Here is a 24,225-nt window from a genome sequence, read left to right on the forward strand (position 1 = left end):
GCAGCAAACTTTTGGCGAAAAAAGAATGGTGCTTTATTGGGTGAAGAAACTTAGACAGAAGTTTTGGGCGCTAACATGATGTCACAGCAGCCCAAGGCAGTACTGTGTGGTGGTTGGCTGGCGCCTCATTTGCCTGTGGGCTGCGAGAGAAAAGGGTTACAGCCACTCCTCCCATTCTTATTGGGCCATTCCTTGACCTAGTGAACTGCTGTGTTTTGGCATTCAGGACTTTAATATGGCCCCTACCCAGGAATTGTCGAGTGAAACAGTATCACAGATAATTGCTCTAAAGGAGGCAGGCCACCCCATGAAGAAAATTAGTGATTTGGTTGGTGTTGCACGGTCAACAGTGTGGAAGTGGTGTGCCTGTTACCGAGTGGAAAACAGTGGTAACATTTCTACAAAGAAACCTCGGCCTGGTAGGCCCAGGAAAACTTCCCCGAGGTCTGTTAATGTGCTCATACGTATAGTGGAGTTTAATCCTTGTGTGACTGCAAGGAGGCTTAAGGAGAGCAACCCGGAAGTGTTTGGCGAGGTATCAGTGCGCACTGTTTCTCGAAGAGTCCATGAACTTGGTTACACCAGCCACAGGCCTGTGAGAAAACCTCTTCTTACATGTAACCAGAGACTTCATAGGCTTGCCTTTGCTAACAAATACCTTAACTGGGGTGTGGAGCAGTGGTTGTCTGTGTTGTGGTCTGATGAGGCAACGTTTACCACTATCTGTAATCAAGGAATGCGAGTGTTCCGGCGCAGTAGTAGTGACCTGTTTTTTTTTTTTTTTTTTTTTTTTTTTTTTTTTTTTTTAATGCTAGGAAGAAGGAACCAAAGGCCACGAGCCTGCAATAACTGTTCCCTCCAACAGAAAAAAAAAATACAAGAGAGAGCCAAATTCAAGATCCGATAATTTCGAGATGCCTGGACACACTGCGTTTGAAAGGGTGGAGATCATAGGAAGCAGGAAATACAGACGGAGGGAGACAGTTCCAGAGTTGACCTGTTGCATAAATGAAGGACTGGGAGTAACGGTTAACTCTTGCATTGGAGAGTTGGACGGAAAAGGGATGAGAGTTTGCTGCTAGACGGATGCTACGTGTCTGTTGTAGAGGTGGAGGAATACATGCAGACAGTTCAGAGGAGCAGTGACCATTGAAACAGCGATAGAAAAGAGATAAAGATGCAACAGTGCAGCGAAGAGACAGAGGTTGAAGGGTGTCAATAAGAGGAGGAGAGTTAATGAGACTAAAAGCCTTTGACTCCACCCTATTGAGAAGAGCTGTATTTTTTTTTTTTTTTTTTTTTTTTTTATGTCCGACCCTGGGCATAGGCTTCACAGCCTGATTTCATGGCCCAGTAGTCCTCCTACATACCGCATACCTATACATGTCACCACTTCGGTGCTAACACCCACCGTCCATACTGAATACATGCTAGGGCTGTCTCATACTGGACTGGTATGTTGGTATTAGCGGGGGTATTTTTACGACTTGTCGGCGGGTCTTCTGGTAGACCAGTAAAGTCTGACTTTTATGAAATTCAAACCCTTAAACTGTTCCCTGCCCCAGCGGGATTTGAACCCGGGTCCGTTAAGACTTCAGACCACCTCTCTACCGATTGAGCCACTGTCTCCCCACACATAAGAGTTGTACTCCACACAGTGGTATATAAACCTGTGTATAGAGTCAACAGTTGTGCAGAGGTAAAGAAGGAATGGAGTCGGCTTAGCACACCCAATCTCTTGGAAGCAGATTTTACAAGCTATGTAGTATGATCTTTCCAAGTCAAGTCCCGAGTAAATTGAACCCCAAGCAAGTTCAAGGATGATGCAGGATTAAGTTGAATATTAATAAACATTAGTGGGTACACCTGTGGAAGATTTTGTCAGGTTGATAAGTGTAAGAACTGAGTCATTGATGCATTAAAAACAACAAAATTATTTTTACCCCAGTCAGAGATACAAGCTAAGTCAGACATTAGGTGTGCCATAACCTCATCCCTTGTTTGTTGAAGTAACTGCTGAGATGGATGTTGCAGGAACTGAATGGAAAGGTGAAGGGTGGAGTCATAAGCATATGAGTGGATAGGGTTAGATGTACAGCTTAGAAGGGCATTGATGAATAAAAGGAAGAGAGTTGGTGATAGGACAGATCCCTGAGGAACACCACTGTTGATAGATCTAGGAGAAGTACGATGGCCTTCTACAACAGCAGCTATAGAACGATCAGAAAGGAAGCTAGAGATGAAGGCACAGATAGAAGAAGAGAAACCGTAAGAGGGCAGTTTGGAAATTAAAGATTTATGCCAGACTCGATCGAAAGCCTTTGAGATATCAAGTGCAATGGCAAAGCTTTCACCAAAGTCCCGAAAGGAGGATGACCAGGAGTCTGAATGGTAGGTGAGAAGATCGCCAATGGAGTGTCCCTGACGAATCCCATACTGACGATCAGAAAGAAGGTTGTGATAGGAAAGATGCTTTAAAATTTTTCTATTAAGAATAGACTCAAAAACTTTTGAGATACAGGATGTTAAAGCAATGGGACGATAGTTAGAGGGTTGGAAATGGTCACCCTTCTTTGGAACTGGCTGAATGAGAGCAAACTTCCAGCAAGAAGGCAAGGTACAAGTTGATAGGCAAAGGTGAAAGAGTTTGCCTTGGCAGGGTGTCAGCGCAGAAGCACAGTTCTTGAGAACAACAGGAGGGACTCCATCATGCCCATATGCATTATTAGTATTGAGGCCTGTGATGGCAGAAAATACATCAGCTGAAGAAATTTTAATGTCAGCCATGAGGAAGTCAGAGGGGGGAAGTGATAGAGGAACATCACCAGAATCGTCTAAGGTGGAATTGGAGGAGAAAATCTGATTAAAGAGATCTGCTTTATCAGTGGAAGAAATAGCTACAGAGCCATCAGAGTAGAAAAGAGGAGAGAAGGATGATGAAGTAAAGTTGTTAGAAAGGTTTTTGGCAAGGTGCCAGAAAGAGCGGGAAGAATTCGAGTTGGAGAGTTGAGAGCATATATAAAATTATTTTTAGCAGAGCGAAGAACAGACTTAGCACAATGCCGGGCAGAAATGTATAAAAGATGTGATTCAGGGGCGGGTTGGCTCCAGTACGTTTTATAGGCCCTCTCCTTGTTGTGGACAGCATTAGAACAAATGTGATTAAACCAAGGCTTTCTTGCGTTAGTCAAAGGATATGAGAAAGGAATGTATCCTTCCATGCCTGAGAGAATAACCTCCGTAATGCGCAAGGCACACTCAGATAGCTCCTGGCCATGGAAGCTATAATCATTCCAGGGAAAATCAAAGAAATACTGCCTGAGGGCCTCCCAGTCCGCAGCTCCAAAGTGCCAAAGACGACCCTTCTTTGGAGGGTCCACAGGCCGTACCAGAGCGATAGGACAGGTTAAGGTGATAAGGTTGTGATCGGAGGAGCCCAACAGAGAGAAAAAATTAACAGTGTAAGCAGAAGGATTAGTTGCAAGGAAGAGGTCAAGTATGTTGGAGCTCTCTCCAAGGCATGCAGGGATACGGGTAAGGTGCTGTACAAGTTGATCTAGTCATTGAGGATAGAAAAGGTGTAGGCTTGTTCACCAGGTGGATCAGTGAAAGGAGTGGAGAGCCAAAGGTCATGGTGAACATTGAAATCTCCTAGAATGGAGATTTCAGAGAAAGGCGAAATGGATAGAATGTGTTCCATTGTAGAAGTAAGATAGCCGAAGAATTTTTGATAGTCAGTAGAATTAGGAGATAAGTATACAGCGCAGATATATTTAGTCAGAGAGTGACAGGAAAGCCGAAGCCAGAGTGTAGAGAATTCAGAAGAATTGAGTTCAGGAACACGATAGCAAGATAAGTCATTGAGTATATATACACAACAGCCACCTTTGGCTTTGAAATGAGTATAGAGAAAGTAGGAGGATAGAGAAAAGGGCTTGTTGTCAGTTGCCTCAGACAACTGAGTCTCAGTTAGGAAAAGAAGGTGAGGTGTAGAGGAGGAGAGGTGGTGCTCAACAGAGCAAAAGTTGGAGGAAAGGCCACTGTTGTTGCAGAAATGAAGAAGTGAGTCAGAGTGGTTCCAGGCAGCTCGAGTCATCACCGGGAGAGGGGCGGAAGGTGGGGGCATTTATGGTCTCCCCCCCCCCCCCCCAGGGACTCCGAGGCTGTGTGTAGAGACGCCATGATTGTTGACCACGTTGCTTGACCCCTGGTACATGGAGAGCACAGTTAGACACCCTGATTCACTTATGATATGGGGTTGTTTTTCTGGTAAGGGGTTGGGGAAGCTTGTTGTGCTTTCCAGGAACCGCAAAGTGAGTCAGGACATTTACTTGGAGTTGCTTTGTGATTGTCTACCTGAGCCCTTTGAGCTCACAGGTGCACAAGTGTTTCAGCAGTAAGGTGCACCTGCTTATAGTCTGTCACCAACTGGCTTCATGACTGCGAGGTATCCTTCATGAAAGACTGGCCAGGCAATAGCCCGGACCTCAACCTGATAGAGAACCTCTGGTACCTCATAAAAACAATCTCCTAGGGAAGGGCGTGAGCTCTCTGCCTAAGCTGGAAGCAGCCATTTGTGAGTCCTGGGCAAATATATCACCCCAATACCTGAGGAGCCTGGCTCTTTCACTTCCACGACGTCTCAGGTCCATGAAGAGGTGCAAAGGATACCCTACCAGGCATTAAAGGTAATGATAATGCATTATTTACATGTTTATTTCCATTTTTTTTTTTTTTTTTTTTTTTTTTTTTTTTGGCACTGGGTGCCCAATACTTTTGTCAAGTACTGTAAGACTTTATTGTTTTCAAACTTGACATTTTCATTCTTGAGAGGAAGTGGCATCTTATAATGTTCTTTTTCTGTCTTGTATACTCCCTCTTTCATTTTTGCCATGAAAAGTTTGTCTTCATATGAGATGGGAATGTCATCTGTCTGTCTGTCATTAAAGTCCAGCTCAAACTTTTTCTTGATTTGCTGTGGGTTGACAACTTCCTTTACTTGAGTTGGAACAACTAGAAAGCTAACTTTCTTTTCATTATTGATGACAGCATCTTGGGTCATAGTTCTGTGTATCTGTAGAATGCCATCTTCTGTGCTTCTTTAACCACAGACTTTTCATATGTACCCCATCCTGACTCTGTCCTTCTGGCAAAAGGATTGTTTTCGTTTCCTGGGATAATTTCCTTTGGCTTCATTGCTTTACTACAGCTAAATCCTATGATGAGACCAATTTCTGTGTTTGAGTCATGTGGCATCAGTTTGTCTGCAATTCCTTTTTAAATGTGGCCAGTTGTTTTGCAGTCTCCGGTCTTGGTATCTGATCTCGTCTGGCTGGTATATGTTCTCTAGAGTATGTATAGTGAAGGAAGATTTCTTTCTGTTCATATATGCCCTTTACCACAAGCCCTTGTACTTTGGTATAAAGCACAGTATCTTCTCCCATCATTGTAGCTAACTGGAGATGTATCTGTGGTCCTGTTGCTTTAACTCTTTCTAGAGTATCCCTTTGGTAAAGCAGATGTCAGACTGATCATTTATAAAGCATAAACTAAGACCCTGTTTGATGTATCACTGCTTTGGTACAGCCACACTGGAACAATCATGCTGTGTGTATCTCCTACGAACGACCTGTTGATTTTAGTTTTATTTGAGACAGCATTGTCCTCTGTTGTCTTAGACTGTTGTGATTTCTCAGTTTCCTTCTCTTTGATTCATTCAAGTATGGCATCATGAAGAGATGTTGGATGACGTCTCTTACATACTGTACATATTTTCTTCTTTTGCAGTTTTTCATGATATGTCCATACTTTAGACAACCCCTGCATATAAATGACTTCTGTACATATTCTACCTTTTCCTAATTGTTAAGCTCATTGAACCTTTTACATGTGTCCAGTTCATGTTCTTTGCAGTAGATGCAATGTGGCCTTTTGATGTTTTGATTATTGTCATCCTTGTCCTTTTGTTTCTTTTGTTTTTTGTCACCCTTTTCTCTTTGATCCCTTTGTGCCTCTGTTTCTTTCACTCCAGTTGTGTTGGCCACAAGACTTTTTACCCCAAATCTGTTTGTTTCTGCTTTACCTTCCTTCTTTCCCCTTGAAGCAGCTGTGTTATGCTTTTGACTCATTGCCATTACTGCACTATAAAATGAGATTGGATGACAAGCATTCTTTGCCTCATCTGCTATGAACTGACAAAAGGCATAAAATGGAGGGTATTCTACATGTGTGGAGAACCAACTGTGGACTGCTGAATTCCATCTGTCAATTAAAGGTGGGGGTAACTCCTTAGGATTTTGCTTTTTCTTGAGGATCATTTAAAACATTAACCCCTAAAGCGCGGCCGTCGACAGCCGATCCCCCCCCCTGTGGTGGGGTTGTATCGCGGTCTGAGTACCTGTAGGAAAATATTTGCCAAAAGCAGAGATTAACCCTAGAACATTATAATTTTTATGGCAGATAGTACTTACATTCAACTTTCTCCTGAGACAGGTGTTGAGCCTTCATGGACTACCCAAGGACTTGTGGAGACTTGCAAAGTTGGGTAACAAAATCTTCACTTTCACACCTCCAGCAACCCGGTTTCCCCACTACCACAGCCTCAGTCTGTCACAGTACACTTTATACTACAATGTACAGGTAGTTTGGAATCCGTATTTGTACAATAAGCACTGAAAATAAGGCTACAATCAACGGAGCGTACGGCCGACATGTAGCGCTGTGGCAGTCTTCCCGTCACTGAACAAACATTTCCCTTTTCACAGCTAAAAACACGTATACTACATTATTTTCCTTCATAGTACTTCCCAAAGGCTCGCATGTCACTATTACGGCCATAAAAATCACTGTCACTGCCAGTATTGTGAAATGGGAATGAGAAAGACCACCGCGGCGCGATTTTATTCTGCCTTACGCCAGTCACTTTATTCTCACTCCTGTCGGCCGCTCGCACTTCATTTCTATCGCTCACTTTCACTCTCGCTGAAAGTTTAGTGCCTAATTCATCAGTGTGACTGTCATTACTTATAAAAATAATATTTTCTACACACCAAACTGTCACTGTCATAACATAGAATAGAAAAATATGCTTTCAACTTCTTACACTGGAGTGACTGTCACTCTCAATACTTATATTATTACTATGTACAATAATTTACACTGAAATCACTGTCACTGTCAGTGCTTTTACAACTACATACACTAATTTACACTCAACTGACTGTCACTGTCAGTACATACAAGAAAACTAAACACTAGTATCACTGTCACTCTCAGTATTATTTACATATTTTCACCCATATTTTCAATATCTACTGAGGCTGTGGTAGTCAAAGAAACACAGGTAAGCGCACAGGGGAATCCGACACTCTTTGCACTGCAAGGAGGTGCGTCTAAAAGTTTGTTCTTGCCGGTTTGTGTGGCTGCAAACATAGCACCTCCTCAGTGCTTTCCCCCTCTTGGCAGTGCTAGGCAGTGGCTCCAGGCGGTGTCGCTGAAGGTAGTCCTGGCACTGTAGGCGGTCTGGAGGTGTCTGTGAGTGGCGCCTGGGACCTGATGGCAGTAACTGCCCAAAACGCTGAATCAGCTGTAGACACAAATCTTTGAAAACCGCTTGAGAGAGTAGTTAGCTGGCTTCCTGTTCTTGATCTTATACAGGATGAAGGCGTTCAGCATGCACATATCCAGCAAGTGCAAGAACACCTTCCTGTACCAGCACCGGTTCCTCCTCAGGCAGTCAATCTCTCCGATCATCATATCGGACTTGTCCACCAGCCGCATATTGACGTTGTAGTCAATTACAGCATCAGGCTTCATCACAGGATCGCCAGTCCTTCTGTCGACCTTCCCTGTGGCTTGCATTTCCCCCTTGTGGACTGTGGTGAGCATATTGACAATCCTCTTGTCGTGCCACCGTATCGCCAGCATCTTGTCGGATTTCTTCAGGTGCACGTCTCCCCGCTTGATCTTTCAGCCTCGGGGAAGGCAGGGTAGTGTGCCCTATTGCTCCTGACAGTGTCTCAGGATCCGACGCCTTGCTCTGAAAGGTACTTGGCGAGTTTGGGTGCTGTATAGTAATTGTCCGTATGCAGGACATGATTCCCGCCGAAGTACTTTTCCAGAAGCACTTTCACCACAGAGCCAGAGAATCCAAGGGGGTCAGTCTTGTCCAAGTCCACATTGCTGGCGGTGTAGATAATGAAGTCTAGGATGAACCCCGTCTTGCAGTCGCACAGCACGAAAAACTTTATTCCAAAGCGGTGGCATTTGCTTGGAATATACTGCACGAACCGAAGACGGCCCTTGAACAAAACCAAGGACTCGTCGATCACTACTTTCTTGAAGGGCCGAAGGAACGTCATAAACTTGTCCTTGATCATGTTCAGGATTTCCCTCACTTTCCATAGGGGGTCAGTCTGGGAAGGCTCATCGTTGTTGGCAAAGTGAAGGTACGTCATGAGTTGCCTGAAACGATCCCGAGTCATGTACTTGTTGAAGATGGGTGTGTGGCAAAGATCGTCAGCACTCCAGTACTCCTCGAGCTTGTGCTTCCAGTTATGTGGCATCAGAAGCATCAAGCCGATGAATACAAATAGTTCCCGGATCGTCACAGGAACCCATGCTGCCATCCGCGACGTGGATGGCGTTGCACCTTCACCTTGACGAATTGCAGCACATTGTCCTTAGTACCTGTTCGTCTCGGTACAAATCTGCTGCATGACTTCGTCATCCAGGAAGGCCAACAGGTAGTCCAAGCATTCACCACCCTCGGGGACAGGGAAGTCAGCCTGGATCCCACACCCAGTGGAATCAAAGGGCAGATCCTCTGGCACAAAATCAGAGCCCTCAGACCACACGAAGGCATCCAGAGTGCCCTGCCTAGGCTGGGAGTGGGTGGGGGCAGCGGGGGGTGAGGCAGGCCGTGTGGCAGTGGGTGAGCTAGGTCGGGCCTGTGCGGTTGTGGTGGTGGTGGGGAGAGTAGGAGAAGGTTCAAGGTCACTCGCAGTAGGCTGGGTGGTGAGTTGCCTAGTGCGATAAACCTTACCACTAATTTTAGCACTAGGAGACACTTTCCTACTCATGCCAGCACGAACACAGTGCCTATGGAAACCTCTACAAATACCAGACTGCCTACTTCCCTTCCAAGGTGGTGAAGGAGACTCAGAAGAATCAGGAGAAAGCACAGCAGACGAAGATGACGAGGGAATGGGGCTGGGGGTGCGAGGCGGTATGTCGGCGGCGTGACCTGAGGTTGGGGACAATGGCCGGCCTGAGGAGAACAATGGCTGGGAACCGGGGTCACCACTTCGCTTCCTATTGGCCCCCTTGCCATTCGCCACTCCCTTCTGCACTGGAGCCTTGCCTGACGAGGTGCTAGGCACAGCAATTGTCTCTTCCTGCACCTCAGACTCAGCACTCGATAAAGTGTCTGATTCAGCAAGGCTCGACAACACCGCAACGTCACTACCGTAGTCCATAGAGGCTTTCAGTAATTCTAGGCCTATAGCAGACTCACTCAGGCCCTTTCCACTCCCTAGTAAGGGTTTTGAAGGGGTAGAGGTCACAAATCCCTTTTTCGGAGGGCTTGAAGGCACTGACTCGGAAGAGCTAGAATTCGCCATAATGTCACCTTGAAAGCCTGCGGTAAACTGACGCTAAACAGGGGCAAACCGTGCGAAAAAAAAGCTATTGTGACAATGGGGAAGCAAGCGTTTCCAATTAGCATAAACTGCTTGCGATAGGAAAGCGCAGATTGACATTTCTGAGCAGTCCGCGCGCTGCCATATATCACGGCAAAGGTTGCCGGGCAGCGGTGTGTGGATGGGTAAAAAAAAAGATACTTGGCAACAACGGAGGTCAGTGGTACAAAGGTCAAGTGTGCTAATAGTAGCTAAAGGGTGGCGGTACTGATAGACAATACCAGCTTGAACCTGCTTGCCCCCGTTTATTCAAAATTAACTCGAATCGCAAACACGACGATCCGCCGTTATGTCCTTTTCGGCGAGCGTCGCAAATGCGATGCCCCGCTTTTTAGGGGTTAACGAAATTTGTTGAGTTCATTAATGTCAAACAGTTCTGCAAGAAGTCAGATAATTTCTGTAGTGCTTGACCATCATTATGTGAGATTTTTAACCACTCACTCAGTTTTCTTCTGTAAGCATTTGCCATTATGAACTGATTACCAAATCTATCCTTCAATATAGTTTTAGCCTTACTGAAAGCTTCTTCATGATGTATACACAGAAGTCCTTTAATACTGTAGCTTCTTTGGCTTCCCCATCTGTATACCTTCCTAGGTAGAAAAGTTTCTCTGCCGGATTAGTGACTCGGGACTCTAGGAATATTTCAGAATTCTTTATCCAGGATGGAAACTAATAAATCTCCTTTGAAAATCTCTGGCTCGGGGCGAGACAATTTACTTGTGTTTTTGGATGACAAAATATCTACCACACCCTTTAATATATTCCTGTCCACTTACTGACTTGGTTTATCATACTTACCTAATGACTGTGGCTGTTTTAATTCTGATTCTGGTTCAAAACTCAGCATGTGGGTTAGGCTTCGGACTCGCGTGCAAGAAAGTCTGATTTAGTTTGGACACTTCTCTTTCTAATTCACCCGTGCCAGAAACAAATGAATCTTTGACAGTCACCTTTGGTTTTGATACACTAGGTTTGACTTTCTCACCTTCTGTTAGTCCTTATGATTCAAAGAATTTTTGAAGATGTTCTTTACTATATGGTGCATCATCACTCCCAGGCAAATCTAAATGATCTTCCATTGCATTTACAGCATTTAGCTCTGCTTGAGTATTAGCGAGATCTTTACTCAGAAGTATTCTCTTATACTCATGTTCCTTTTCTTGCTTGAGCTTCTGATACTCCATTTTCTATTCTTGCAAGAATTTCTGATATTCTACTTCCCCTTCTTGCAAGAATTTCTGATATTCTATTTCCTCTTCTTGAAACTGCTGTTGAACTTTCAGCCTAGCTAGTTTAGCATTTAACTGTTCTCTTTTTGCTGTGCTTGAATAAGATCTAGTAGTGCAATGGGAATGCCTTGAAGATTTACTACTTTGTGACCTAGCAGACTGTGAGCACTTGGAAGCTTTACTACTGTGCGACCTAGCAGACTTTGAACATTTAAAGGCTTTACTTACTGATTCTGTGTCTTGCATTAATTCATTCAGTTTACTGTCAATCCTCTTTACACAAGTAGTGTGCACATCTTTCTCTTCCATTAACTCCTGTGACAATTTTACTTGTAAGCTTGGATCTGCTTCCATTAGCTTTTGAAATGCATTTACTACTTCATTAAAGTGCAACTGTTCTGCATTTATGTGATCTTTAAGCTGATCCAAACTTACATCATTCATCCATCTATCTATCTATTGCCAGATGCCTTAATCTCTTATATGGGGTGGCACAAACAAATCGCATCCATGTCACCCTGTCCCCCGCCATTTCACTGCCCTGCTCCCAATTTACACCCCCCTCTCTCATATACCTCTCCACTCCATCCGTCCATCTCATCCTTGGCCTTCCCCTCCCTCTCTCCCCGTCCACCTCATTCATATTCACTCTCCTCGTCAGTCTCTCACTCTCCACCCTCTCCACAATATTTCACTTACCACTTTTATCCATGCTTGCCCTGATGATGCTGACCTCTTTGAACACTGTGTTATTTGGTACTCATGTCCTTTCACTGTTAAAGACCTTTGTCTGTTACTCTTCACTTCCTCATTTGCCTCAGTTATGTGGGTCTGGTCACTTACAGCTTGTTCAGAATAACTCATTGTTGCTACTACTATTATACTGTACTTACTGTAATTTGAACTCAAGACTAACTTCAAATATATACTTATTTGTAGTCGAAAGTTCTCTTTGGCTGTAGATTAAGCTTGGAGAATGAAGAGTTTTCAGTGGTGAGCACAGACCAGTTCTGCAGTGTCAGCAAATTGTACACAGATGTTCTAGAAGTTACTGTCAGCCAGCCAGGAGTTTTATTGCATCAGAGATTGGCACATTCATCAGGGAAATCTTTTGCACTTATCTGCTGCTTTTTTTGATTGCAGGAATTCTTGTGGGCACCTCATTCTTTGTTCATACTGCATGCCCTCATGTGCTGGTAGCTTGCAGGTCGAATTTTACCACGAGCCAAGTTGTACTATGGGCCGAGTTTTACTGTCCCAGGTGGCCAAGGCAGAAGGGGCTTTACATGGAAATTACCAGGATTCTTTCTTGACATTTTATTCCTTCTGTTACATCTTGATATTCTGTTCAGTCCCATTTGATCCCAGTCATTCCCGTAAAATTGACAAGTAATAATTTCTTTGTGTAAGAAAAAACTCAAACATTTAACTTCATAAATATCAATTATCAGACATGTTAGGTCTTCTTCAATTATATCTTAACATTATGATACATCATTCACATACTGTACTACAAGCATACACAACAGGATACTATAGATATATTGAAATACAATACTGTACCTTGGTCACCTCTCAGCTTGGCCCCTGAGTCCGTGGTTTGTTGATGATCGGTGGCCGTTCGCATAAGACATATCAAAATAGATCCGGATTTGTTTACAAATTGCAAACGATTGAAGAAGTGACACCTTTTGCACAATGTTACTAAACTACAAATGAAAATACGGTTCTTATTATTAATATATAACGAGAATTAGACTGTAGCACCAGTCAAGCAGGGCAGTACTTCCAAGGTGGATGGAAAGTTAATGACAGGGAGAGCTGTAGCTTCCATTTCATTAGCCCTCAGGACTAGTTCCTGACCATCCCCTTTTGCTGACCTTTTTCAGTGTCTCAGTAACACATAGAGTAGGTCAGCATGCTTTCCAATACAAGTTTCTCTAACTGTCAGCACTAATCTACATGCACAGTACACACTACACTTCCCTTTCAAAATTGAAAAAGGAAAATGGCGGACTTAAACCATGCCTCAGAGTCCCCGGGGGGGAAGGGGGGGACAATAAATGCCCCACCATCCGCCCGTCTTCCAGTGACGACTTCTTGACTTGCCTGGAACCACTATCTGACTCACTTCTTCTTCATTTCTGCAAGATTCACAGCCTTTCCTCTAACTTTCTCTCTGTTGAACACGACCACTCCTCCTCTAAACCTCACCTTCTTTTTTTAACTGAGACTCAGCTGTCTGAGGCAACTGACAGCAAACCCTTTTCTGTATCCTCCTACTTTCTCTATACTTATATCAAAACCAAAGGTGGCTGTTGTGTATATGTACGCAACGACTTATCTTGCTATCGTGTTCCAGAACTTGATTCTTCTGAATTCTCTACACTCTGACTTCGGCTGTCCTGTCAATCTCTGACTGAATATATCTGTGCTGTTTACTTATCCCCTAATTCTACTATCAAAAATTCTTCGACTGTTTTACTTCTTCGTTGGAACACATTCTATTCATTTCTCCATTCTCTGAAATCTCCATACTACGAGATTTCATTGTTCACCACCTCCTTTGGCTCTTCTTTCCTTTCACTGATCCACCTGGTGAACAAGACTACATTTTTTCTATCCATAATGATGTAGAGCAGATTGTACAGCACCCTACCCATATCCGTGCCTGCCTTGGAGAGAGCTCCAGCATACTGTACATGACCTCTTCCTTACAACTAATCCTTCTGCTTACACTGTTACTCTTTTCTCTCCATTGGGCTCCTCCAATCACATCTTTATTACCTTAACCCGTCCTATTGCTCCGGTACGGCCTGTGGACCCTCCAAAGAAACTTCAAGTGTGGCACTTTGGAGCTGCGGATTGGGAGGCCCTCAGACAGTACTTTTTTTTATTTTCCCTGGAATGATTATTGCTTCCATGGCCGAGAGCCATCTGAGTGTGCCTTGCGCATTACGGAGGTTATTCTTTTAGGCATGGAAGCATACATTCCTTTCTCATATCCTTCGACTAATGCAAGAGAGCCTTTGTTTAATCATGCTTGTTCTAATGCTGTCTGCAACAAGGAGAGGCCCTATTAAGGGTACTAGAGCCAATCCACCTCTGAATCACAACTTTTTTATGTTTCTGCCTGGAATCTTGCCAAGTCTGTTTTTGGCTCTGCTAAAAATAATTTCATCTGTACTAAATGCTCTCAACTCTCCAACTCAAATTCTTTCCGCTCCTTCTAGCACCTCGCCAAAAACCTGTCTAACAACTTTACCTCATCATCCTTCTCTCCTCTTTTCTACTCTGATGGCTCTGTAGCTATTTCTTCTACTGATAAAGCAGATCTCTTTGCTCAGACTTTCTCCTCCAATTCCACCTTAGATGATTCTTGTGCTGTTCCTCCATCACTTCCCCCCCTCTGACTTCCTCATGGCTGACATTAAAATTTCTACAGGTGATGCATTTTCTGCCAACACTGGCCTTAATACTAACAAGGCATATGGACCTGATGGAGTCCCTTCTGCTGTCCTCAAGAACTGTGCTTCAGTGCTTACACCCTGCCTAGGCAAACTCTTTCGCCTTTGTCTTTCAACTTGTACCTTTCCTTCTTGCTGGAAGTTTGCTCTCATTCAGCTAGTCCCAAAGAAGAGTGATCATTCCCAACCCTCTGACTATCATCCATTTGCTTTAACATCCTGTATCTCAGAAGTTTTTGAGTCAATCCTTAATAGAAAAATTTTAAAGCATCTTTCCTATCACAACCTTCTTTCTGATCATCAGTATGGGTTCCGTCAGGGACACTCCATTGGCGATCTTCTCACCTACCTTTCAGACTCCTGGTCATCCTCCTTTCGGGACTTTGGCGGAAGCTTTGCCATTTCATTTGACATCTCAAAGGGTTTTGATCGAGTCTGGAATAAATCTTTAATTTCCAAACTGCCCTCTTACGGTTTCTATCTTTCTGTCTGTGCCTTCATCTACAGCTTCCTTTTTTGGTCGTTCTTTAGCCGCTGTTGTAGACGCCCATCATTCTTCTCCCAGATCTATCAACAGTGGTGTTCCTCAGCGTTCTGTCCTATCACCAACTCTCTTCCTTTTATTCATCAATGATCTAAGCTGTTCATCAAACCCTGTCCACTCGTACGCTGATGATTCCACCCTTCACCTTTCCATTCGGTTCCCGCAGTGTCCATCGCAGTAGTTACGTCAACAGACAAGGGATGAGCCTATGGCACACCAAATGTCTGACTTGGCTCATATCTCTGACTGGGGTAAAAATAATCTTGTTTTTAATGCATCAATGACTCATTTCTTACACCTATCAACACGACAAACTCTTCCACAGAAGTACCCTCTAATGTTTAATAATATCCACCTCAGTCCTGCATCATCCTTGAACATGCTTGGGGTTTCATTCACTCGGTATTTATCTTAGAAAGATCATATTATATCTCTTAAAAATCTGCTTCCAAGAGATTGGGTGTGCTAAGCCGACTCTGTACCTACTTTACCTCTGCATAATTGTTGACTTTATACACAGGTTTTATTCACCCCTGTGTAGAGTACAACTCTCATGTGTTGGGAGGTTCCCCATGTACAACTCTTTTCAATAGGGTGGAGTCAAAGGCTATTTGTCTCATCAACTCTCCTCCTCTTACTGGCTCCCTCCAACCTCTGTCTCTTCACCGCACTGTTGCATCTTTATCTCTTTTCTATCGCTACTTCAATGGTCAGTGTTCCTCTGAACTGTCTGCTTGTATCCCTCCACCTGTACGAGCACCCATCTAGCAACAAACTCTCATCCCTTTTCTGTCCAACTCTCTAATGCAAGAGCTAACCATTACTTCCAATCCTTCATTTATACAACTGGTCAGCTCTGGAACTGTCTTCCTCTGCTGTATTTCCTACTGCCTATGACCTCCAGTCTTTCAAACGCAGTGTGTTCAGGCATCTCGAAATGAGTGGATCTTGAATTTTCCTCTCTTTTGTATTGTTTGTGTTTTTTCCCTGGAAGGAATTGTTATGCGGGCTCCTAGTCTTTAGTTCCTTCTTCTTTGGATAAAAACATATATATATATATATATATATATATATATATATTTTCATTCATTCGTTGCCAGACGCCATGTATCCCAAACGGGGTGGCCAACGGCTTAGAGTTAATTGTTTTACAGGGAGGGGCACTAATCCTCCACCAACCCCACTTGACACGTAGGGATGCCAACAGCATCTGGTGTTCCCAGGCGGTCACCCATCCAAGTACTAACCAGACCCAACGTTGCTTTATATATATATATATATATATATATATATATATATATATATATATAATGGCATGCAAATAATGAATATGACATTTACAGTGGCATTATGTGAGCAATAAATCCCAACCATCCCTTGGACATAAACCTTCACTGGCTTAATCCAATTGGAGCACCATAATTACCCACTAAACCACTGGGCACTAAAACTTGGTTATATGGTTACCACCCAGCATCATAAATGGTTTCCTGGTGTACAGGAAACCATTTGGCTTGTCACTCAGTGTAGAGTCACCTACAGGCAGACAGAAGAGGAAAGAACGAAGGAAAGAAAGACAGAAGAGGGAGTGTAAAGTCACCTGTAGGCAGAAGGATGAGGAAAGCATGAGGGAAAGAAAGACAGAATAAAGGGTACAACAGGGAAGATGGTTGCTGGTTCTTTGAAAGCAGTAATAAGTACAGCAGTAGGAAAGTGAGCATGGAAGTAAAAATAAGTCGTTGCGTGATAGTATTGTCATACCAACTCTAATGTATGGAAATGAAGGCTGGACCTTGTTGGACAGACAAGTCAAGGTGAGAGCAGTGGAAATGAATTATTTGAGAGGAGCAATGTGGAGTTACATGGAGACTGACTGACAATGGAGGAAGTGAAAGAGTGTTGTGGTGTGGAGATGGATGTGATAGAAAGCGTTGGGAGAAATACGCTGTGGATGTTTGGCCATGTGGAGAAAATGGAGAGTGAGAGACTAATGTGGAGAGTGTATATGGGTGAGGTGGAGGGGGGGGAGGGGGAGGCCAAGGATGAGATGGAGGGATGGAGTGGAGAGGTATATGAGAGAGGGGTGTGAGCTGGGGGGAGGGCAGCAAATTGGCAGGGGACAGGGTGACATGTAGGCGATTTGTTTGTGGTTCGCTAATGGGATTAAGGCATCTGGCAATAGGTACTCGTAGATACATAGATGTGTTAGGAATGTAATGCTGTATGGTATTGAGAACTGGGCAGTTAAGGAAGAGAATATTTTTAGGCTCAGACATACAGGAATGACAGTGATTAGGTGGATGTGCAGTGTGCCTTTGAAGGCAAGACCTGGGGGGACTTGGTTTACAATGGAAGAGCTGAGAGGAAGGATGGGACTGGAATGTATTAGTGTTGTGATGAGGAGGTGTAAATTGATATGGTTTTGGCATGTGGAGAGGATGGGGATGACAGTTGGGTCAGAAAGTGAGAAGTGTGAATATTGGGGGTAGGGTTGCAAAAGGCAAACTGAAAATGATGTGGGACGAGGTCATAGAGTGTAATCTCAGGAATAAGGGACTGAATAGGGAGGTTCCAGAGATCGAGCAGCATGGAGCGCCACCATTAGGTGACCAGGGCTAACGCATGCATGCATCTTGGAGCCATTATAAACAAAATTAAATGACACAAAACATGTTCCTAAATAACCCAAGATGCGAGGTCCGTCCAAAAAGAAACTGAATTTTAAACAGTGAACCAACAAGCCAGTGTAGCATGATTGCAATGGGAGCACTGTATAGTGGAAGCTTTGAGCTTTAATCAATCACCATCCACATCACACTACATCGCTTAGTCATCGAGGTGAACTTACTTAGGTGGACATGTCTTTAGTGCATTAGGCGATTTGTTGAAAGTTGAACATTGAAGGATCTTGGAGAGCAGCATGTTTGCATGAATTTCTGTTTCAAATTGGGAAAAACTTTTTATGGGGCTTTTCAGGTGTTGCATGAGACTTATGGGGAGGATTATTTGAACCGTGCAGTGTCACGAGTGGTTCTAGCGGTTCATATAAGGAAGAACATCCACAAAAGACGATCCCAAATCCAGACAGCCTTCCACATCAAGAGACTATGATCATGTTGAGAAAGTGCGTAGTGTGATCTGTGAAAATCGTTGCCTGACTTTCTGTGAAGATTCCAAAAAAGTAGGCATCAGTAAAAGTTCGTACCACACGATTTTCATAAAAAAACTGAAGTTGCATCATGTTGCTGCAAAATTTGTGCCATGTCTGCTTACAGATAACCAAAAAGAGAATTGTGTCACACTCAGTCAGGAGCTGTTTGATCGTTTGAATGCTGATGAAAACTTTTTGAAAAATGTCATAACGTGATGACATGTAGGTGTGCGATTATGATGTTGAAACAAAAAGGCAGGCGGTGCAGTGGGTTGGAACACTGTCACCGTGACCAAAAAAGCATGTCAGAATCACTCAGATGTGAAGATATTGATCATCTTTTTTTTACTGGAAGGGCATCAGTGATCATGAGTTTGTTCCACATGGTCAGACAGTCAGTAAAGAGTTTAACTTGGACATTCTGAAGCATTGGAGGGAGGCAGGGTGAAGGAAGAGGTCTGAGGCATGGACAAACAAAACCTGGATGCTGCACCATTACATTGCACCTGTTTATGTGTTGCTCCTTATCTGGGACTTTTTGGCAAAGCACTAGACAACTGTCATCCCCCAGCTATCCTACTCTCTGGATTTGGCTCCTGTGCCCCCTTTCCCCTTTTATTTTTCCTCCATAAGGTTGCCAGTTTCAGACAATAGAAGAGATTGAAGAAAATTTGCAAAGTGCACATGGTCATTCATGCGTGTGTACCTCGATGACTAAGTGACATAGTGTGATGCAGTAAGTGTTAGCCTAAATCTCCAAGTCATCACTATACTGCACTCCCATCATGATATAAGTATGCCAGCTAGTTGGTGTGCTTCTTAAAAAGTTTGGTTTCTTTTTGGGCAGACCCTGTACACCTTAAAACGCCTGTAGTTTGTGGTGGTTTTCTACCTCTTGGATAATCGAAGCTGCAAATACTGAAACCACAAATAAGGAGAGCTGATTGTGTACTTTTTCCACTATCTTTGTCAGTAGTTGGAGAGAGATACCTTCATGTGGTGACACTGGTGCATCTAAGTGGCTTCACTGCCCTGTTCTACAAATGCTCCTCAACTCCTTCCCTGTGCCCCAAGAGAAAGATGATGCACTACAGGATAAGGGTGGCATTAGCTTCCAGTTCTAGGTTCACTTTTAGATGAGCCAGGGGCAGCAACAACAACAGCTTCCTTTGTCAAATCCATTCCCTTTGTAATCATTGCAGTTAAGTACACTCTTCTTTACTTTGTGATCAGTTAACTTTCATTTTCCATCTCTTTCATGGAGCTATAAATTAATTACCTTGTTTGATCTTTGAAATCCACGTGGATTTGTCAGCATTCCTATTCCCTTTGCTTTCTCTGAAATTTCTGTATGTGTGCCACACCAGTCTTGTCCCCCTATATCAGTACTGTAAACCCACATGCATCCTTTAACAGCTTGTTTTCTTCACATTTGCTGTTCTGTTTTGAGGCCTTCATAACTGCCCTTTTTTCTTCATTGTACACCAATAACTTTTGTGCTTCACTTTTTTTACCCTGTCAGATATCAAGAAGCATAAAATTTTTCACTAATGCAGGTCTTTCTACACTCATCTGCTCATCATGTTGTGAGTCACATCCTTCTTGAATGACCATTGTTTAACTCTTTTATCAACAATCGTTTTCAGACACCATGACTCAAAACGTTAACAAAACTCCAAACAAGTTTGTAAACATTTCAGTCACAGCAAGCAGCACAACAACTTCATACATTAATTCTGATAAATACCATCTTCTTCATCTCCACATTAGTTTCTCTTACCTTATGCTTCAGCCTTACAAAATGCAGTACTGTATTAAACTCAATTTTGTACATGAATGCCAGCCTTGGAATACAGCATTTTTTGTGCTGTCGTATAGACTGCATGTTCTTTGCTGGCTGTTTAGCCAACCCAAAACTAAATGCACTTTTAACTTCTCTTTCCACTCAGGCCTGGCCCCCTTCTTGCGGAAGGTGATTCACTGGGGAAAGTTTGCTTGGGAATTTTTGGAATCTGTAATGATATCAGCGACCCAGCAGCTGAACCGTCTGTCAAAGGACTACCGCTATGTTGCCTGCTGCCTTTCTCAAGAGAAAAAGAGGCTCAAGGTACTACTGCACAAAGCACAGTTCCTTAAAGGAAATCAGTACAGCATTATATTAAATAGACTAGGAAAAATTTTTAATGGATGATTTTAGCAGTTTGTGATAGTTTATTTTTATTTATTTATTTTTATTTTTTTTCATTTTTTAAACTATGTTATATGTGTGTGCATTTTTGGAATCTTGAATGATATCAGCGACCCAGCAGCTGAATCGTCTGTCCAAGGACTACTGTTATGTTGCCTGTCGCCTTTCTGAAGAGAAAAAGAGGCTCAAGGTACTACTGCACAACGAACAGTGCCTCAAAAGAAATCAATACAGCATTATATTAAATAGACTAGGAAAAAGTTTTAATGCATGATTTTAGCAGTTTGTGATAGTTTGTTATTTTTATTATTATTATTTTTTTTTTAACTATGGTATATGTGTGTGCATCACCAAAACTCCTGAAGTACAGTACAATCCTATGATTCATGTGTGGCTACAAGCTTGATAAGTAGTCACACAGTCCCTATTCAAAGGAAAGAAACTCAGTCATGAATATAGACTCAGCTCAGTTGAGATTCTCATGTTATTACAGTTTGTTATTCATTTCAAATACTTTCTTTTAAATAACAGCTATCCTTGAAACTAGTGAAGTCAAAAAGGTGTATCTGAGTTTCAGGGTGGGGAGAAGTGTGGAAAGATGAGAACATGACTGGATTGAGTAAATCATCATCATCATCATCATCATCTAATCCAGTGTTGCTTCATGAGGAATGAGGAACCTGGGGCCAGGCAAGTTGGTCTTGACATTTTAGATGAGAGTGACCAGCCTCACTCATCCATGAGTGGCATTTCATGAGCAGTAAATCCCAACCATCCCTTGGATATAAACCCGCACCGGCTGAATCCGTTTGGAGCACCATAATTACCCACTGAACGACCAGGCGCCATAATTTGGTTATATGGTTACCACCCAGCGTAGTAAATGGTTTCCTGATGCACAGGAAACCATACAGCTTGTCACTTAGTGTAGAGTCACCCATAGACAGAAGGAAGAGGAAAGAATGAAGAGAGGAATGGACAGGCACCCAAGTGCAGCACTACATTGAGTGAGTGGACGGTGATGAATGTATGAAAGAGCACAGTATGGAACTTGAGGAAGGAAATACAGTATTTGCTATTTTCTTGCTTCTAGAATCAGGACCACCCTTTGCTTCACTCATCCCTTTGTAGGTAGCTAAGAAGTATGTTCCTCAGTCTCGATTTACTTCAGTGATAAACTGTAAGTGGCAGAGTCACTTCCTTAAGTGACTCTAGGTCATCCTTTATCATTGAAAATGGGATTTTTGACTCTGCAAAAATGTTTTAGAGACTTTCCATTTGTGTGCTTGCTTATTATTCATACTAGGATGCTCATAGACATCAGTTCTGTTTTTCAGTCTTTGTCCATCCCCATCCTTCCATATTTCTCAGCTGTTCTTAAAGGTGGAAGTGGCTTGCAGTATTGGTCACTCAGACTGTAAACCCATCCTGTGAAAGAAAGCTGTGGAGAGGGGAGGAGAGGAGAAGGGCACCAGCTAGAGCTTGTGGGCAAGTTGACATGCTGATGAAGCTGCATTGCCACTTAAGGTGCTGCTTGCTTGGCCAGGTCTTTAGGGTGGGACTTTAACTGAAAATTCCTAAGTAGCATAGAATTATTCCCATATGTTTCCTACAACACTAAGCAGGCTGTTTTTCCCTTGATAAATTTTACACTCACATGGATTACCTTTACTTTTGTACAGTGACACATTCACATCCTTCATCCATTCCACTAGAATAGGTACACGCAGCCAAGTGGATTAGTATACTATATTTTCAACAAACACTTCATATTACTGTCTCTTCCACTTATTGTCATCTCTGCTTATACTTCAACACCTGATGCATTCCCATTATTCAGCCTCTATTTGGTATTCTTCACTCCTGGCAAAGTCACATTTTCAGGCATCGTGATTCATTCCTTGGAAACCATCAAAACCAGTAACTCTGGTTTCATCATTGGAAGTACAGATAACAGGAGGAGGTCTGTTGGCATGTATCTACATTATCTGTTGGAAAAAAGTCTAATTCTACTAAAACCCTACCAGTGTGTTAAAGGATAGAAAACAGGAAGGTTGTCCATCACTTATCATACATGTAGCTAAACTGGCAGGAAAAGAATAGAAACAACACAGTGGTTGTTAGAAAGAACAAGCCTGGAAATTTTAATAGGACAGGTAGAAGAGGAACAACTATACACTGTGTAATCTCAGTTCTACAGATCTTTAAAAGAGAAAGCACACACTGTATTTGAATTTCCTCATTATTAAACATATGTTTTACAAGTCAAGAACAGCACCAAGCTAGTTATGTCTTATATCCTGTAGTCTCAAAATATTTGTCCAGCCAAATTTTAAACATATAGGAGGAGGCTGTAGCGTGGGCCGAACAGGGTGGTACTCCCAAGGGGAATGGGAATGCTGGTGATAGGGAGAGCTGGAGCTCCTGTTTCACCAGCTATCGAACCATCCCCCTTTGCTGACCTTTTCAGTGTGACAGTAACATGGAGAGTAGACCAGCATACTCTCGCAAACATTTTCTCTAACTATCTTACGGACTACACCACATGCACTTTACATTTCACGCAACGTATCCCACTACGTTACAGGGGTTGGCGCCAGCAAGGGCATGCAGCCAGAAAACTTTGCCCCCATTACCTGGTGGCGAACTTCTGGGGGGAGGCGTGACGGGGGTTCCGCCAGCATAGATCATGGGTCCAGGGCAAGATGGGGCTTGAGCTTGTGCTAGAGGGTACAGGGCATTGCAGTTCCCAGGCTGCCACTTCTGCCCAATAGAGAGGGGCCCGAACCTGGGAGTAGCGCCCCAGGATGCTGCCCTATCAGTGGGTGTATAATGGTGGGACAGTTGCAGTGCCAAGGCGTGCTTGGAGGGTGTCCCTGCAGCTGTCTTGGCAGGGTGCCCCGAGGCCACTACCACAGCCACTGGTAAGCTGGTGGGCTAGGGGTCCCAGATCCATTGCCTGGACCTGGGACTGTGCAGTGAGTGGGGCCTGTGGTATGTCTATCCCCCTTTATTAATACTGACTATGACAAAATATGAGAATAAGTTTCAAAGCAAGCCTGAGGACAGTAAATCACCTAGGGGGATGAGGGTGGGTTCATGGAATGTGAGAAGTTTGAGGGGTAGAGCAGGGGAAATTGTTGAGGCATTCAGTAGGAGGTGGGTGGATGTTGCATGTTTGCAGGAAGTCTGGTACAGAGGTGGATCAGCCAGAAAGATTGTTTGGATGGACTGTTACTCTAATTGTTTTGGTAGGGGGGGATGGACGGATATGAGGGTGTTGGTGTGATGGTTGCGGAGAAATGGGTGGAATATGTTATGAATGTTATGAGAATAAGTGATAGGATATTGGTAGTGAAAATTCTGTTTGGTAGAAAGATAACTGCAATTATATTGGCATATGCTCCACAGGCAGGATTGGATGAAGTAGAGATCGATAGTTATTGAGATGTAGTAGGTGGTATGTGGGACGATGAGACAGTGGTTTTGGGAGGGGACTTAAATGGTCATGTAGGTGAAGCAGCACAAGGTTATGAAGGAGTACATGGGGGATGTGCGTATGGTATAAAGAATGCGGAAGGGGAAGGATACTCGAGTTTGGAGAGGCAACAGACATGATTGTGTGTAACACACATTTTAGGAAAAGAGAGAGTAGGTTAATTACGTATGAGTCTGGGGGAAATAGCAGTCAGATAGATTATTTTCTGGTTAGGAGGGCTGATAGGAGGTTTGTAAGGGATGTTAAAGTTATAGGAAGTGAGGAGTGTGTTCAGCAGCACAAACTATTGATATGTGATATGGTGCTTAAAGAACGAGTGATGAAAAAGAGGACTTATGTACCTAAGAGGAAAATATGGAAGCTGGAAAACCAAGTAGTAAGGGATGCCTTCTATAGCGAGATGAGGAGAGTGGTGACTGAACAGGGAGCTGTAGACAGAGGCGTTA

The 24,225-nt window shown here is 43.3% G+C and overlaps 1 protein-coding gene across 1 annotated transcript in view; it reads left to right on the plus strand.

Annotated features, from left to right (window-relative positions):
• Piezo (piezo type mechanosensitive ion channel component) overlaps positions 1 to 24,225 on the plus strand; it is a 1,050,432-nt gene that overhangs the window by 695,303 nt on the left and 330,904 nt on the right. Inside the window, exons 33-34 of the mRNA XM_080275143.1 lie at positions 9,086 to 9,296; positions 20,042 to 20,199. Of these exons, the coding sequence (XP_080131269.1) occupies positions 9,086 to 9,296; positions 20,042 to 20,199 (369 nt within the window). The remainder of the gene's footprint in view (positions 1 to 9,085; positions 9,297 to 20,041; positions 20,200 to 24,225) is intronic.

This window comes from Coenobita brevimanus, chromosome 60, assembly GCF_032717465.1.
Source record: "Coenobita brevimanus isolate Jiangsu-jjx chromosome 60, ASM3271746v2, whole genome shotgun sequence".
In the NCBI taxonomy this organism is placed as follows: Eukaryota; Metazoa; Arthropoda; class Malacostraca; order Decapoda; family Coenobitidae; genus Coenobita; species Coenobita brevimanus.